The 18887-nt window shown below is 42.8% G+C and overlaps 1 protein-coding gene across 2 annotated transcripts in view; it reads left to right on the forward strand.

Moving 5' to 3' along the window:
- The window catches only part of LOC121293843 (transient receptor potential cation channel subfamily V member 5-like), a 62287-nt gene extending 43689 nt beyond the window's left edge, over positions 1-18598 (forward strand). For both annotated transcript variants that reach the window (XM_041217230.1, XM_041217231.1), the window contains exons 13-15: positions 3580-3848; positions 15042-15148; positions 17707-18598. In XM_041217230.1, coding sequence (XP_041073164.1) covers positions 3580-3848; positions 15042-15148; positions 17707-17947 — 617 coding nt within the window. In that variant the 3' untranslated portion in view covers positions 17948-18598. The remainder of the gene's footprint in view (positions 1-3579; positions 3849-15041; positions 15149-17706) is intronic.
- The last annotated feature ends 289 nt before the right edge of the window (positions 18599-18887 follow it).

Genomic DNA, 18887 nt, shown 5'->3' on the forward strand with positions numbered 1-18887 from the left:
CCAAACCTCCCTGTCGCTTGCCATTTTAACACTCCACCCTGCTCTCTTGCCTACATGTCTGTCCTTGGCTTGCTGCATTATTCCAGTGAAGTCCAACGCAAACTGGAGGAACAACACCTCATCTTCCGACTAGGCACTTTACAGCCTTCCGGACTGAATATTGAATTCAACAACTTTAGGTCATGAGCTGCCTCCCCCATCCCCACCCCCTTTCTGTTTCCCCCTTCCTTTTCCTTTTTTTTCCAATAAATTATATAAATTTTCCTTTTCCCACCTATTTCCATTATAAAAAAAAAATAATTTTTTTTTTTTACATCTTTTATGCTCTCCCCACCCCCACTAGAGCTATACCTTGAGTGCCCTACCATCCATTCTTAATTAGCACATTCATTCAGATAATATCACCAACTTTAACTTTAACACCTATGTGTTCTTTTGTACTATTGTTGTTGACATCTTTTGATGATCTGCTTCTATCACTGCTTGTTTGTCCCTACAACCACACCCCCACTCCACCTCTCTCTCTCTCTCTCTCTCCGCCCCCCACACACACACCTTAAACCAGCTTATATTTCAACTCTTTCTTGGACTCGAACTCAAGTTCTGTCGAAGGGTCATGAGGACTCGAAACGTCAACTCTTTTCTTCTCCACCGATGCTGCCAGACCTGCTGAATTTTTCCAGGTAATTTTGTTTTTGTTTTTGTTTTGTTGACAATTTCAATATATTGATGAGGCTGGCAGACTCTGATTTAATCAGTTTTATAAGTTAACAGCTAAAGGAGAGCTTCTGGAGTGAAGGGAAATGCCCTTACAGCACTCCTTGTGGGTCAGAGGCAGTAGGTGTGTTTGCACCTGGCCCCTCAAGCTCTGCCCCCTGCATCAGAACCCCTCCCTTCCATACAGAGACTCCTGGGATCTGAGATCAGACTTCCCCCCACCCCCGGGGTTTAGAATCAAACTTCTCCTTCCTCCGGGAATCAAACTCTTTTCCAAACTTGGGTTCCTTCCTACTTTGGTCTGTAGCCTTTTCCAGGGCTCTGCCTGACTGAAAGTCAATGAAGCTAATGTCCAGGTGGGGGACCTGTCCCCAGAAATGCACAAAACTCCACAACATGCAGGAAAATCCAGCTTCTCAGATTGCTTGTCGAAATCTGCCCTCACCTGCTTAACCCCCACCATGTCACCACCACCCCCTCCACTAAATTTAATACCCAGGTCACTGGATCTTTAATGATCCTCTCTTTCAAACAACTCCATAGTAATAGAATTTATAGATTCTGCTTCAAGAATGGTTTGTGAGTAGAACTGCTCATTTTGAACACTGTCCCTATGGAGATATTTTGTTCAATCTCTTTAATTTTTTTCTCATTGTTTTTAATTGATGTCCCCAATTTATTATCTCATCAACCAGTGAAATGAATCTAACTTTACTTAGCTTGTTGTACCCCTTGGCAATATTGAAGATCTCTATCTCAGCTTTTTATTCCTTCTCAGCCCTGATGTAAAGTAGCTTCACAAAATTCCCACCATTATTGATAATCCCCTCATCCCTGAGAACATCCCAGTAAATATCTGCTACACTTTTACCATTGTTTTTATACCCTAGCTATAATGGGATGCCCTTAACTGCACACACACTAACTGTGGCATAACAAAAGCTCCCTGCATGAGCAGTTTAGCTAGTCTCATTCCCCTGCCCTTTCTCTGTGGCCCTGCAATTTCTTCCCTTCAGGTCAAATCCAATTCCCTTTGGAAAACAACGATTGAATCCACCACACGCTCAGGCAGTGCATTCCAGATCTTAACCATTTGCTACATAAAATAGCTTTTTATGGAGCTTTTGGTTCTTTTGCTAAGCACCTTAAATGTGTGCATTCTGGATCTCGCCCTTCCGCCATCGGGAATAGTTTCTCCTATTTACTTTGTCCAGTCCCCTCATGATTTTGAACACCTGTATCAAATCTCCTCTCAACATTTTCTTTCCTAAGGAGAACAACCCTAGCTTCTCCAATCTATCCATGTAACTGAAATCTCTCATACATTCTCACATATCTTTCATGCACCCTCTCTAATGACTTTACATACTTCCTAAAATGTGATGCCCGGAATTGGATACAATACTCCACTTGAAGCTGAGCCAGTGTTTTATAAAGATTGATCATAACCCCCTTTTCTACTCTATGCCTCTATTTATAAACTCTTTGATCCAGTGTGCTTCTTTAACCACTTTCTCAATCTGCCCTGCCATCTTCAATAATTTCTGCACACAAACCGCACCCCCCCCCAACCGCGTCTCCCTGTTCCTGCAATCCCTTCAGAATTGTACCCTTTATTTTATATTGCAATCCCTTGTTCTTCCTACCAAAATGAATCAGTTCGCACTTCTCTGCATTAAATTTAATCTGTCCGCCCATTCCACCAGCCTGTCTATGTTCTCTTGAAATCTCTACATTTTGTGTGATCTGCAAATTTTCAAATCATGCTGTCTTTGACTGTGGTTTCCTGGCTCTGCTGTGGCAGGACCTGCCACAGGGTATGTGGTGGGCCAGCCAAAAGTCCATTGACTTTCAGCGGGACCAGACATTCCCAGCGATGGGCAGGGCCAGAAAATCCCATCCTTTGCTTACTGCTGTCGTGAAGCAATTAATGTATATAATATTGCTGGAAAATATTTTTCTTTTAAAATAGAGGTTTAGTTTGTGGGTGTGTCTTAATTGGATTAAAGCCAGCTAGTCTGGGTGCTTTGATAGGTACTAGTTTTGATAGGTAAGAGAGATAGAGTGCATTTGCATTTTTTGAAGAGAGCATTCAAGAACTGAGGTGAAAACAGACACCTATCTAGCAGATGCCAAGCAATATGCTTATATTACTAATAAAATAGGTACTATGGGAGGTGTTTTATTGTTAGAGAGGTTTAGTTCAGAGGTTGGTGACACAATGAGAATTTACATTCAATGGACAGTGTTAGGTATAACTTCAGCAGTTTTCGGATGTGTAGAGCAGAGGCAATGTGAGATCAAAAGGCAGCTGTAAGCCTCCAACCATCCCCACAGGAACCAAAGTGAAAAGAATCTCATTTTGAATGCATAAGGTGAAAATACTTTGCCTGGTATTTGGTTAAGCTTATGGGTTGCTGTTGCCTTAATGAAGATTAGTTTGGGAATTTGTTAAAAATTATGATCGTAGTAATTTGTAGCCATGCCTATATATTTTAACTTGTATAAATTAACAAAATATTTAATTTAGTTTAACGTAAAACCTCGAACTGGCGGTCTGATTTCTGAATTTAGAGTCGCATCTCAAACATAACACTTAAAATTATAGGTTATGATAGTCGTTTAAAGTTTCCCTCTGGGATTTTTAAATAATTCTGTTTTACCAACTGCATCAGTCATAAAACCTCCCTCTCACCCTCTATACAAATGGCCAAATTCCCCTTAATTACGTGTGCTGCTATCTTCGCCACATGTCTCTTGTGTGGTTCTTTGATAAATGTTTTTTGACAATCCCTATAAACCATATTCAAGTTACACCGTGAGGTTCAGTGTTTGATGCTGACAATTTTTTTTTCATTCCAGCCATACACATGTCATTCCAAGAGCTTGATCCTTCCCAGTGGATTCGCTTTAATGACTATAAGAATCTGCTTTTTCTGATGTTCATGCTCTTTTTTGGACTCCTCGACATCCCACTGAACTATGAAAAGTACACGCCTTTCATGGTCAAGATCTTATATGTGTCCTACATTATGATGACTTTCCAGCTGATGGCTATTCTCTTCATCTTCTTGATTGCCCAGACACTCCGGAAGGTGATGAAGAATTTGGATGTACTCTGGCAAGCGCAGGTACTGAGTTCATAAGCATTAGTTTGTTTGTTTGTGCCTGAAATGTAGGGAAGAAATGAAGAGAAATGGGATTTTCTTAGCTTGTTGTCCTTTTACATTATTGGACCCAATTCCATGCCCCCAACAGATGACAGTACTTGCAAGGGAAATAAATATTTCCCTGCATTTATATAGTACCTTTCACAATCTCAGGATGTCCCAAAGCATTTTACGGCCAATTAAGTACTTCTGAAGTGTAGTCATGGTTGCATTGTAGGACCTGTGGTAGGCAATTGGCACACAGCAAGGCCAACAGTGATGTAGCATTTTTTAAAATCAGTGTTAATTAAGGGATAAATATTGGCCAGGACATCAGGGAGACAACTCCCCTCTTCCTCAAAATAGTGCCATGGGATTATTTACATCCACCTGAGAGGGAAGACAGGGCCATGGTTTAATGTCTCATTTGAAAGATGGCATCTCCAACAGTGCAACAGTTCTTTAGTACTGTTTTCCCTTTGATTTTCTTTCTGACCCATTTTCTCGTGAAGGCATTCACTCACTCTCTTCATGTAGCATCTTCCTTGTCCAAGGGTTGTTAATCGTGGTTTATGCTGTGATATCACAATGGGACGAGGCAAGGAGGTAGGCCTCAAGACCTACCTCAGCTAGTATGGGGAATGAATCCGTGCTGTTGGTGTTATTCTATACCATCCTCTAGCCATCCAGCCAATTGGCCTAACCAACTCCTGGTTGCATGGGATGCATCTGGGAGGGATAGTATCTCTGTTACGAGGTGCTGTTGCACTCTTTGGAGAGATTCATCTTTTGCAAGTCCTCACCAGCACCCAGGTCTCATTTTTGTTCCAAGTAGTTGTTTACATGTGGCAGCGGCCACACCCTGGCAAACCATCTCAACAGGTGGGCAACACAAAGCAAGGCTAGCTGATGTGTCTCCCCATTGGTAAGTTAGGATTTGCCTAGCCTTGCATACAAAGTGTTACTCAGTGGTGTGGGCAGAAGAGTTCAATGCAAATTCAAAGGTCATAAAAGTGATTAAGCAAAGAGTTGTGGAGTGCTAGGAGCATGGTCAGGTACTCAAGGTATCAAGGTCATCCACTGCCTCCAGAGTCATCTCCAGCCATCTCGACTTTGTCTTGTCACTGGAATCAGATGTGCCTGAATGGAAGAGTGAGGTTGATGTAGAGCGACTCTCCCTCACTATAATCTGTTTCACGCACAAGTCATGACATCACCTAACAATTCATCTTCATACAGCTTTTGAGTCCTGTGGTGTTGGGGGGGCAATGGAGCAGCAGGTGAGGATGCACTGGAAGCTGTAGCTGCAACCATGCACACAGGTGGCTCAAGCCATAGGATTATCTTTCACCAGATTGACGAGGCAGTGGACTTTGGAAGCCCTGTGAGTGATTGAACAACCCTCTTCAGGATCACACTGCTCACCTCCATGGCATGAGGAAGGGAATATAAAATGTTCCTGAAACATTGTCTGCTTTACTTAGCCTAGCCAATTTACCACCATTGATGGGGATCCCATTAGAGCAGTTGCACAACAAGTATAAACAGAACAAAGGTAATACTGCTTACCATTGGCACGTGGACTGTGTGAGCATTCATGGACTATGTTAGAGCAGACAGACAAATGAGATGAAAAACCCTAGTTAGGAGAGAATTTGCCAAACAGAAGTTCCACAGCAGCATTAATTGAGATTTGCCTAGCTGATGAAGAGCAAATTACAGAAGCTGGAGATAGATACACCTCCTGGAATTGAGCGCAGTTATGGAGAACGATGTCAATCAGGAGTAGCATTTGCTATCAAGTCCAACCTAGTTTCCAAACTTGCCAGCCTTCCAAAAGGCACAGATGACTCATGACATTGTAACCTTGCCTCACAGGGAAAAGTCATACCACCATTTTCAGTGCTTAGCACCTACGATGACAAACTTTCAAAAGGTGAAAGATAAATTTTGTGGAGTGCTAGAATATTTGATTACTGCATGCAGTATAAGGGGTTAATTCTAGCTATGTGAAATGCTAATAAGACAGTATACAGCATCACAGGAAGTGATGCAATGTCTCATGATCTTGCTCTTTCTTGCAGACCTCATGGCAAGGAAGCTATCGTAAGTGATCCAATAATGTAGATGTTTTTCTGACCTCAACAGACTCAGTAAATATTCTGTGTTAGCACAGAGACCAAGAATATTGTACTGCAGTGCCAAGGTCAAAGACACTCAGCATCCTTGATGATTTCAATGCCAGGGTTAGCTCAAACCATCAGAATTAAGAGGGAGTTATAGGGAGAAATGGAGATTGTAATAGCAACAACATATGAAGACATATACAGAACTTGACCTCCTTATTACCAAGACTGTAATCTATCTACCAAACTGAAACAAGACATCCTGGATGCACCCGCGCTCTTAGCACTGGCATCTAATTAACTATGTTATTATTGGAAGGAAGGACAGGCAGCATATCAGGCTGACCAAAACCATGTTTGGAGAAGATTGTTGGACTGACCAAAGACTCATTGGGAGTTTCTAGCCCTATAGTGGCGGGACCCACTGTGGGAGATTTGGTGGTCCAGCCAGAAACCATTGGCTTACAGTGGAACTGGACAATCCGAGCGGCGGGCAGGATCGGAAAATCCCACCCATTGTCTTAAAGGTTATGATCTATATTCAACCCAAGAGACATGCCCAGGGGAAAAAAGTCAATAAGAGACTCAACATCTCAAGACTCAAAATGAATACCAAGAGGCAAAACTTCTCACAAGATCTGGATTGCCAAATAGATGGTCTTAAGCTTGTCTCTCACAGCATGGAGAATGACTAGATAGCCTTCTGACACCTGGTGCACTCAACCACTATAGAATATCTGGGCCCCAACACCTGTAAGCACCAGGATTGGTTTGATGAAAACAGTGAGGAGATTCAGGCTCTGTTGCATGAGAAACCCTGCCTCCTTAGAGCTGACCTAAACAACCATTCATCTGCATCAAAGAAAACCATTCTCAAATCATTCAATCAAAGCTTAGAGAGGTACAGGCTCACTGGCTAAGCAAAAAGACAAAAGAAATACAATCATACGCAGACAGATACCAAACTAAACACCTTTATGATGCTCCAAAGACAATATACAGTCCACAAGTTTCTAGACATTCTCTCCTCGACTCTGATGGTACTGCACTGATTACAGACAAGAACAAAATCCTGAAGATAAGGGCAGAACATTTTGTCAATGTTCAGAATCGGCCCTAAACAATTAATGATGAGCCAATTGTCTCCTTGTTCCAAACAGAAGTCAACATGTCACTCACTGACACCCCACCAAAGCTGAGATCATGAAAGCAATCAGTCTCCTGTCGGGCGGCAAGGCACCAGGGTCAGATGCAATACCAGGTGAAATATACAAGATGGGGCACAATGCTCATTGAAAAACTTACCAAACCATTCCTCATGAATTCAAAGATGTATCAAAGGTTCACGCTTACAAAAGGAAGGTAAATCGTCGAGCTTGCAACAACCATCATGGAATCTCTCTATTGCACATTTCTGGGAAAATACTTTGAAGAGTCCTACAAAATGACTTAATTACACACAGAACCTCCTACCAGAGAGTCAATGCAGCTTCAGAAAAGGTAATGGTTCAGCTCACATAGTGTTTACTGCACAGCAGCTCCAGGAGAAATGCCAAGAGAAGAACTGCAACTTGTACTCAACCTTTGTTGATCTGACTAAAGCATTCAACAGTGAGTTGTGAGGACCTATGGAAGGTCATGAAAAAATTTGGCTGTCCTGAAAAATTCATCCCTATGGTATGGCAATTCCACAAAGGCATGTTTGCTTGTGTCCTGGATGGTGGAGAGTCTTCTGATGCCTTCTCAGTCACAAGTGGAGTGAGGTGGAGCTGTGTGGTGTCTCTGACTGCTATATTGTTGTATCGTTCAATTATTTGTAAAGAGTTATGTGAATATATATCTCAGGCTGCCAGATTTTCTGCTGCACTGTGGTTATGTGCCAAGTAACAAAGCATCAGTCTACCAGCTATATGGTGAGGTGCAAGAAATACACTTAATGAAGCTCCAGCATTTTGAACCTAAAGTGTGATTATTTGTAACTTATTGGGAACCAGAAGACATTACATGGTGGTATCAGAGGGTTTTGTGAGCAAAAAACCAAACATTCTAAATGAATTCAATGCTGATTAAATTGAAAAATCAACCTTTAATTAGTACCAGAAAAGGAGAACAAAACTGAATGAATCATGCAAAACGGAGTGGCCATTGCTGCAATAAACACAGACCTCTAGCCCATGATGAATTAGTAGGCTGATGAGGTCATAGAGGTATTTGATAAGTTTAAACAAAAGTGTGGGCTAATATTCAGCAGGTTTCTAAAAGGCACTCACGAAGAGGAAAGGGTCAGCTACAACCTTTTGTGGGTAGGAGAGAAAGGGTTAAATTTATTAGTAGCTGGGAGCTGGCTGAAGACAACAGAAACCCAGACAATTTTGTTTTAAATTTAGTACTAACCTTCAGCCATTTTCAAATCATCGGATCTACCAATATGAATTTCAAGGCCTGAGGCAAGAATTGGGTGAGCCTGTTGACAATTTCATAGCAAGTTTGAAAAATGAAGCCAGAAAATGTAAATTTAAGCATACAGATGAAAGGCTTCTAGATCAGCTCATTTGGAACCCTGCACACCTTGAAGTACAAAAAGAATTGATTGGGAAAAAGAAGCTCACAATATTGCAGGCTGTAGACACTGCCAGAGCACATGTAGCCATGAGTAGACAGCTGCACAAGCTTGAGCTCTGCGTTTCAGAGATTCAGCAGCAGCTGGAATCACTGAGGTGTATCCGTGAGGCAGAGAACTACGTGGATTGCATGTTCAGAGAGGTGGTTACACCACACATTAGAGGCAAGCAGGAAGATAAGGGAATGGGTGACCACCAGGCAGTCCAAGAGAAAAATAGACAGGTATTGCAGGAGTCCCCAGAGGTCCTGCTCACTAACCGGGTTGTCCATTCTGGATATCGGTGAAGGCAATGGATCCTTGGAGGAGTGCAGCAAGAGCCAGGTCCATGGCACCACAGGTGGCCCAGCTGTACAAGAGGGAAGAAGAGCGGAAGGGCGGTACCGATATGCAATTCTTTAGTTAGGGGATCAGACAGACATTTCTGTGGCTGTCAATGTGACTCCAGGATGGTTTGTTGCCTCCCTGGTGCTAGGGTCAAGGATGTCACAGAACAGTTGCAGGACATTCTTGTGGAGGAGAGCGAATAGTCAGAGGTCATGGTCCACATTGGTACTAATGACATAGGTAAGAAGAGGGATGTGGTCGTCCAATCAGAATTTAGGGAGCCAGGTAGAAAATTGGCAAGCAGGACCTCTAACGTAGTAATCTCCGGATTACTCCCAGTGCCATGTGAAAGTGAGTACAGAAATAGGAAGATAAAGCAGATGAATGTGTGGCTGGAAAGATGGTATAGGAGAGAGGGTTTTAGATGCCTGGGACAGTGGGACTGGCTCTGGCAGAGATGGCACCTGTACGAGCTGGATAGGTTGCATCTGAACAGAGCCGGGACTGAGTTCCTTGTGGGTCATTTTGCTAGTGCCGTTGGGGAGGTTTTAAACTAAGTCAGCAAGGGCATGGGAACCAGGAGAGAATATTAGAAAGTAATACCAGGGTGCACAGAATGTTGGGAGAGGCAGATAGCACTAAAATAGAGAATAGTAAGTTAATAGATGGAGTCAGAGTAAGGGAGCAAGTAATGAAGTCTAATTCAGGATTACACTGTGTGTATGTGAATGCACAGAGTATAGTTAATAAAATTGGGGGGTTACAGGCACAGATTGCCTTGTGGGATTAAGATGTTGTGGTGATAATGGAGACTTGGCTTAAGGAAGGGCTGATCTGGGTGTTAAATATTCCTGGTTACAAAATGTTCAGAAAAGATAGGAAAGGGTAAAAAGGAGGAGGGGTGGCATTTTTGGTTAAGGAGAATATTGCGGTCCTGGAGAAAGAGGATGTGTCAGAGGATTCAAGGACAGAATCGATTTGGCTAGAGCTAAGGAATAAGAAGGGTGCAATTACATTGCTCGGGGTGGTGTATAGACCACCAGCTAGTAGGAAGGATATAGAGGAACAAATCTGTAAGGAAATTAAAGAGAGGTGTAAACATTGTAGAGTAGTTATAATGGGGGACTTTAATTACCTGTATATAGACTGGGATAGTGGTACTGTAAGGGGCAGTGAGGGACAAGCGTTCCTAGGTTGTGTAGGAGAATGTCCTACAGTAGTATTTGTCCAGTCCAACAAGAAAGGAGGCACTGTTAGACCTGGTTCTTGGGAATGAGGTAAGCCAAGTAGATCAAGTGACAGTAGGGGAGCATTTAGGGGATAGTGATCATTGTATCATAAGGTTTAGGATTATGGTGGAAAAGGATATTGGTCATTCCAGAATAAGAATAATCGACTGGCACAGAGCAGACTTCAATGGGGCAAGAACGGAGCTGGACTGGATAGACTGGAAGCAAAGGTTGGCAGGAAAAACAGTAGCTGAACAATGGGCTACCTTCAAAGAGATGGTTTGGGCACAGTCAAGGTATGTTCCCTAAAAAGAGAACGATAGGACAAACAAATCCAGAGCTCCCTAGATGACATAGGACATAGAAATTAAATTAAAGAAGAAAGTATGCTTATGACAGGTGTCAGGCAGCAAATACAATTGAGAACCAAGCTGAATACAGAAGGCTCTAAAGAGAAGTGAAAAAGCAAAAATGAAAAGCCAAGAGAGATTATGAAAAAAGACTGGCAGCTAACATAAAAGGAAATCCCAATGTATTCTATAAGCACATCAATAGTAAAAGGGTGGTAAAAGGAGGAGTAGGGCAGATTAGGGACTAAAAAGGGGATTTACACATGGAGGCAAGAGGCATCTATGAGGTAGATGCTGCCCAGGCCATGGTGACAGAGGAGGAAACTCAGCCACTAGAAGGGTTTAAAATTGATGAGGAGGAGATATTGGATATGCTGTCGGTACTTAAAATTGATAAGGCACTGGGACTGGATGAGATGCGTTGAGAATATTGAAAGAAGTGAGAGTGGAAATTGCAGAGGCACTGGCAATAATCTTTCAATGTTCCCTGAATTTCGAGGAGGTGCCGGAGGACTGGAGAATTGCAAACATTGAACCCTTGTTCAACAAAGGGTGTAAAGATCTGCCCTGCAATTACAGACCGGTCAGTTTAACTTCGGTGGCGGGGGAACTTCTGGAAACAATTATTTGGGATAGAATTAATATCCACATAGAAAAATTTGGATTGATTCTGAAGAGTCAGCATGGATTTGTTAAAGGAAACTCGTGTCTAATTAACTTGCTGGAGTTTTTCGAAGAGGTAACAGAGATGGTTGATGAGGGCAAGACCATGGATGTGGTGTATATAGACTTCCAAAAGGCATTCTATACAAGTCTGTTGTGAGGAAAGTTATTGGTCATGGAATAAAAGGGGCAGTAGCAACATGGATACAAAATTGGCTGAGGGATAGGAAACAGAGAGTAATAGTTAATGGGTACTTTTCCAACAGGAAGAAGGTTTGTAGTGGAGTTCCCCAGGGGTCGGAATTGGGACCCTTGCTCTTCCTGATATATGTAAATGATCTAGATCTTAGTGTGCAGGGGACAATTTCAAAGTTTGCAGGTGACACAAAACTTGGGAAATTGTAAACTGTGAGGACAGTGTAAAACTTCAAAAGGACATCAACATATTGGTGGAGTGCGCAGATAGTTGACAGATGAAGTTCAATGTGGAGAAGTGTAAGGTGATACACTTTGGTCCAAAGAACATGGAGAGACAGTACAAAATAAAGGATACTATTCTAAAGGGTGTGCAGGAGCAGAGAGACCTGGGTGTATATGTACATAAGTCATTAAATGTGACAGGACAGGTAGGGAGAGCTGTTTCTAAAGCATACAGTATTCTAGGCTTCTTTAATAGGGGCATAGAGTACAAGAGCAGGGGGGTTATGATGAACTTATATAAGACACCGGTTAGACCTCAGATGGAGCATTGTGTACAGTTCTGGGCGCCACACTAGAGGAAGGGTGTAAACACATTGGAGGGAGTGCAGAAGAGATTTATGAGAATGGTTCCAGGGATGAGACACTTTAGTTATGAGGAAATATTGGAGAAGTTGGGACTGTTTTCCTTGGAGAGGAGAAGGCTGGGAGGAGACTTGATAGAAGTTTTCAAAATAATGAGGGGCCTGGACAGAGTGGATAGGGAGAAATTGTCTCCACTTGTAAACGGATTGAGAAACAGAAACAGTTTTAAAGTTATTTGCAAAAGAAGCAAATGCGAGTTGAGAAAAATCTTTTTCACACAGTGAGTAGTTAGGGTTGGAATGCACTGCCTAGAACTGTGGTGGAGGCAAGTTCAATTGAGGCATTCAAGATGGCATTGGATGATTATCTAAATAGAAACAATATGCAGGGTTACGGGGAACAGGCAGAAGATTGGCACTAAGTTAAAATGCTCAGAGCCGGTGCAGACACGATGGGCCGAATGGCTTCCTTCTACACTGTAACAATTCTGTGATTCTGTGTTTCTCTGATTCTGTGATGAAGACACTGACGACCCAAACTGCTAGCTTTCAGTTAAGTCAAGAGAAAGGCAGCAGGATTGATGCAGTGAAACAGCACAAAAGAATGCGCACTGGACAGAGATAAAGACGTGCAGGAGCTGTTGATGATCACATGAGTTCACAGGCATATGGAAATGTCTCGCATATGGATCAAACTGTAGAGATTGTGGAAAGCACAATCACTGGGAAAAGATATGCAGAACAAAGGAAGCAGATGGTAAATGAATTATCAGAGACAGAGCAGCAGGGCGAATGAGAAGGAGAAAGAACTAAAACATCCATACCCTGGAAGATGATAGTGAGTTTGAGAACACTATAGGCATAGGAACCATACAACTGCATGAAATGGCTGGATGTGCCAGTTCCCAGAGAAAATAAATTCACACAATCATTCAGATCAGGAAAAGGGTAAGAAGTAAGCCCACAACCATAAATCTGAAGATGAGGCTTGATACCGGAGCACAGCGTAACATCATCCTATTCAGACTAGACCGGATCTTTCCTGAAAACTTAAAAGCAACTGGGTACCCAAGGAAAGGTGCACAAAAACCGAGCAACATCATATGCCTTATGGGGTAACTGAGATTCGACAGTTGGGAACAACCCAAATTGGAGGGACACCCAAAGGAAAAAATGTTAACTCTGTGTTCTATATTGCTGAAACAGATGGTCCTGCTATCCTGGGGCTAAGCAGTTGTAAAGAGCTGCAGATAATGTCCATAAACCACCGAGGATCGAAGGTATTATAGCTATTGAAAGATGCTGTCCAGTCATAAGCAAGGAAGATCTGGTACAATTGTACCCAGATTGTTTTGATGAGATAGTTGGATGATTTGAAGATTTTGAGCATTACATCACTATTGATCCAACAATGAAACCGGTGATTCATCCCCCATGGAGCCCCCAGGGAGACAATGGCGTAGTGGTATTGTCGCTGGACTAATATTCCGGAAACCTAAGGTAATGCTCTGAGGACCTGGGTTTGAATTCCGCCATAGCTGATGGTGGAATTTGAATTCAATAAAGATCTGGAATTAAAGTCTAATGATGACCACAAATCTATTGTCGATTGTTGTAAAAACCCATCTGGTTCACTATTACCCTTTAGGGAAGGAAATCTGTCATCCTTACTTGGCCTACACATGATTCCAGACAAACAGCAATGTGTTTGACTCTTAAATGCCCTCTGAAATGACCACTCAGTTGTTAAGAAGGCAGCTCACTTCCACCTTCTCAAGGGCAACTAGGGATGGACAATAAATGCTGGCCCAGCCAGTGAAGTCCACATCCCATTAATGAATAATTTAAAAAAATATAAAGTACCAAACGAACTAAAGGGAAAGTTTGAAAGAGAGCACCAAGAGATGGAAGAAAGGAATGTGATTATCAAAATCAGAGAGCTTACAGGTTGGATAAATTTCATCATGGTGAGATAGAAGCCAAAAGGATCACAAAGACCTTAACCAAAGAAGAATCTCTATTCCGATGTTGGAATAGATCACACCAGTACTGCCTGAGCCAAAGGTTCGAGGGACTACCAGAGAAAGAATATCCTAACTAGATCAGAAATTTGCCTTCAGTTCCATCAGTTTTAATTTTGGCTCACTGCTTCGTATGTGAAAATTTATCAAGTGGCCTTTTGGGAGTTCATATAAACTAAATCTATAGACATTCCCCTGTTCACTACTTGAATTTTTTTGAGGAAATAGTTAAATTAGGATTCATTAGACATGACCTTCTCTAAACAAATTTATATTGGCTGTCACCAATCAGCTCAGATTTCTCAAAGTTCTCAGTCACCCTGTTCTTAAAGAGTCAAATAGCTTCCCCACAATAGGTTTTAGGCTGTCAGTTTTATAATTTCCTGGTTTCTCCCTCTCACCTTTCTTGAATAATGAAGCTACAGTTGTAATTTTCCAATTTAAAGGGGTAATTCCTCAAACAAGAACTTTGAAAAATTATGGTTAAAGCATCTGCAATTTCTTCATCTAAACGTTGAAATATAAACCATTAAGACCTGGATTTTGTTAGTATTTAGAGGCATTTTTTTCTAAAGCTGTTTTTATGCTTAGGCTAATTTCATTAAGTTCCAGTCTTTGATTAATTATCCATTTCTCTGTAATGTCAGGTATGTTGTCCTCTTCCTCTGTTGCAACGGTGAACACAAAGTAATTATTCCACAAGTCTGCCATTCCTTCTTTTATTTGTAATATATTGCCACGATCTGTTTTTAAAGGGCCCACCTTTCCCTTTATCTTCTGATATAATTAACTGTAAAAAAATTTTGTGTTAATCCTTCACAAGTTTCTTTTTGTACTCCTTTTTCAGCTTTTACTATCCTTTTTGACTTTCTTTGCAAACCTTTATATCGCTCCCAGCCCCTAGAAGGACTCACAACATTCTGACTTGGAGTGAGAGTGCTACCACTGATCCACAGCTGACACAAACAGTGCATTTGTATCCACCTTGACGTCAGGATGTCCCAAAGTGCTCTGTTCAGCCACTCAAGTAATAAAGTTTATTTCTTCCCGACAACAGATTACGGCGTCAATGATTCATCTGGAACGGTGGCTCCCAAGATATTTCTGGTCTCGTGCTGGTATCAGTGGGGTGAAGCTTGGACTTGACAACAACTGGTATATCTGGTGAGAGCTCAGAAGCTATTCCAACAGCATAGATCGAGGAAAAAGAAATATCCGAGAGGGATTCCCTTCTCATTTTGCACCAGGCAACTAGGAATTTGGGCATGAGTTGTGCATGATATTCAAATCATAAAGATTCAAAAATAATGCACCGTTGGTGGACAAGGCTGTATGGGGTTGGGAAACTACCTCCTGTTTTACAATATCTGCACTGGAATTTGGAGGGAAAAACAAGTAGGGAAACGAATGAATGCAAACTTTGTCTATATTTTGTGTTAAACTCCCCTCTTGCCTGTTCCTGGCACAGGGTACTTATTGAATCCGGTTGCCACAAACTGTAAGTGAGGCATTGAATTGTTAAAGAGTGAAAAAATATTTGCCTAAAGGCTCCTAATCCTCCAATAAGGAGGGCAGGAAGCAGATCTACATTATGAGCCGGAAGTGCACTTCCCACCATCTTGGTTATAGCCAAAAAATCAGTGTGCAGTGTCGACAACTGAAACATGCATCGGCCCTTTTCATACGAAAATAAGGAGCTTAGCACCTTTTTGAGGTACTCACTGTAACATTGGTTTGCTCTGCAGCTGACAACATTGACTGCACTCAGGAAAACCAGGCCGACATGCAGTTGAACAGTGGGTAGGATGGGTTTTGAGTGGGGGGAGCTGTTGGTGGGGCAGGTGGGTGTTGGTGGGGTGGGGTTGGTGGGGTGTAGTGTGGGGGGATGGGTGGTCGTTGGGGGAATGGGTTGATGGGGGGTGGGGGTTGGGGTTGTTGGGGATGTGGGGTTGGTGGGGTGTGGTGCGGGGGGTGGGTGGGTGTTGGTGGGATGGGGTTGGTGGGGTGTGGTGCAGGGGGTGGATGGGCGTTGGGGGAGTGGGGTTGGTGGGGGAGTGGGGGTAGGGTTTTTGGGGGTGTGGGGTCGGTGGGGGCAGTGCATTGTCCTTGGAGGAACCAAGCGCAGGAATTCTCCTTCAGAGCCGACATTAAAAAAAACAGGCTGGTCCCCATCCCTTACCATGCCTCATTCACCACTACATCTCTTCTCTTCCCCACTGTGCCATGCCACGTATGCTAATTTCCTGCTCTTCCTAATTAACCCTCCCCTTGCTGCAATGATTTTGAGGAAAATGTAACTGGGCTAATTAATAAGTTTGCAGATGACACTAAGGTTGGAGGAGTTGCAGATAGTGAAGAGGATTATTAAAGGATGCAACGGGATATAGATCGGTTGGAGACTTGGGCAGAGAAATGGCAGATGGAGTTTAATCCAGACAAATGTGAGGTAATGCATTTTGGAAGGCCTAACACAGGTAGGAATTATACAGTAAATGGCAGAACCCTTAAGTGCATCAACGGGCAGAGGGATCTGGGTGTACAGGTCCAGAGGTCACTGCAAGTGGCAACACGGGTGGAAAGGTTGTCAGGAAGGTATATGACATGCTTGCCTTCATCAGCAGGGGTATTGAGTATAAAAGCTGGGAAGTCACGCTGCAGCTGTATGGAACCTTGGTTAGGCCACACTTGGAATATTGCGTTCAATTCTGGTCGCCACATTACCAAAAGGATATGGAGGCATTAGAGAGGGTGCAGAGGAGGTTTACCAGGATACTGCCTGATCTGGAGGTTATCAGCTATGAGGAGAGGTTGGAGAAACTCGGATTGTTCTCACTAGAGCGACGGAGATTGAGGGGCGACTTGCTAGAAGTTTACAAAATTATGAGTGGCATGGACAGAGTAGATAGTCAGAAGCTTTTTCCCAAGGTGGAAGAGTCAATTACTAGGGGACATAGATTTAAGGTGAGAAGAGAAAACTTTAGAGATGTGCAGGGCAAGTTTTTTATGCAGAGGGTAGTGAGTGTCTGGAATTCACTGCCAGAGGAGGTGGTGGAAGCAGGTACAATATTGGTGTTTAAGAGGCAGCTTGACAAATACATGAATAAGATGGGAATAGGGGGATACAGACCCCAGAAGTGCAAAATGTTTTAGTTTGACAGGCAATATGATCAGCGCAGGCTTGGAGGGCTGAAGGGCCTGTTCCTGTGCTGTACTTTTCTTTGTTCGTTGTTCTTTATAGCACACCTCACCACTATTTGCCACCTCTCTTGTCACTGATTAGTTACCCTCCTATCTCCACCTCTATCTCATCATCAGCCCCTCCCTACTGCATCCCAACCCATCTCCTTTCAGTCACCCACCCTTCCTGATGTTCTCACTTACCTAAGGGCCCCTGCTAGTGTCTTGGCAGCCTGATCCTCAATTATGCCTTGCCAGCAACTCTGTGCAGCTTGCATTCCCAATGGAAATGAGGCCCAATATTGGGGGATACCTTGGGTCTCACGATTCCGGCACCAGGATTGCATCCTATACTGCAAGACCCCACAAACATCAATAGCTAATCCTCAAGCACAACTTGTCGACCAGTCTTTCAGGCCTCCTCCTCAACTTTCTCACAAAGACTCATCATCCACTTTCTATTTGTCCTCTGTAAAAGACCTTGAGATGTTTACGATGCTAATGCGAGTTGTCAATTGTGTGACCTCTCTATTTTGGTCTCACAGGGTGGAGGACACGATCGATAGCAATGTGAAGAGCTGCAGCAGTCCCAAGCATGCAAAGGCGGCAGAACATCGGGAATCTGGGAACAAAGCTGAGAAAGGGCAAAATGACCAACCATCCCCCTTTGGGAATGAAACTGAGCAGAACTCCAGCATAGAGCTGCACATTCTCCGGCACAGAGCCAGGGTTCACTTTTCTGATGAAGCACCCAATGAAGCTAAAGAAGCCGAGTGTTATCTGTAAACTCTGAGAGACTCTGTGTCAACTGTCACTGGGGCTTTTCTGCTGTGGAGCATCTGCCCATTCTCCTTTCACGTGTAGGGAACTTTACATGGGGGAAAGGAGCCTATCATATAGAAAACTAAAGGTTTTGAGGTGGCAAGGATCATTGGTGCTTTGATACTTTGCTCAGACAATATGGTTTGGTGAAAAGTTGATGGTGGGGACTTTCTAAAGTTCCCCTTTCAGCAAATGTTGCTGAACTTCACTATATTTACTAAGTATCCTTCCCCTTCTCTGAAAACTATGAGAAGCTTATGTTTGATTGGGAGGGATTCAAGTGCTTTATAATTGATACCTAGGAGTAAATTATAGGTTGGGTTCTAATCGAGTGGTTCAGATGGTGACGTATAAGATATTGGATAACCCAGAATGAGTTACAGGCTGGAATCTAATCGTGGCCTTCAGATGGTTTACACATAGGATAACGTATATCTGGGAGTGATTGAGGATTGTTCGGTGCAGAGAGAGAATACAGAATTCCTCAGACCAATGGCATTACTGTCTGTGTGTGCAAGATGTCTGCCTGATGAACAGCATGAAGATTGAAACTTCTAACTACTGATGTGACATATAAATCTAATATGTATATGTAATCTAATAAATCTCTATTCAGATTTGTGCCTTTGTTTATGAGTATCTTAGCGACTCCAAAAGGAAGCCATACAGTCCTTAGAATCTGTGGTAGTGCTAGCTCTCCAAGGCTCAAACTTGGAAGAACAGTGCGTGGAAGATTTAACTGCTGTAGTTTAGGTTTAACTAGAGAGTGGTGAATGTGTGAAACCACAAAGGTATTCAAAATCATTAGGGAGTCTGGACAGAGTAGCTAGGGAGAGACTGTTCCCATTGGTGGAAGGATCAAGAACCAGAGGACACTGATTTAAAGTGATTGGCAAAAACTGGT

The sequence above is a fragment of the Carcharodon carcharias genome, chromosome 22 (genome assembly GCF_017639515.1).
Source record: "Carcharodon carcharias isolate sCarCar2 chromosome 22, sCarCar2.pri, whole genome shotgun sequence".
Lineage (NCBI taxonomy): Eukaryota > Metazoa > Chordata > Chondrichthyes > Lamniformes > Lamnidae > Carcharodon > Carcharodon carcharias.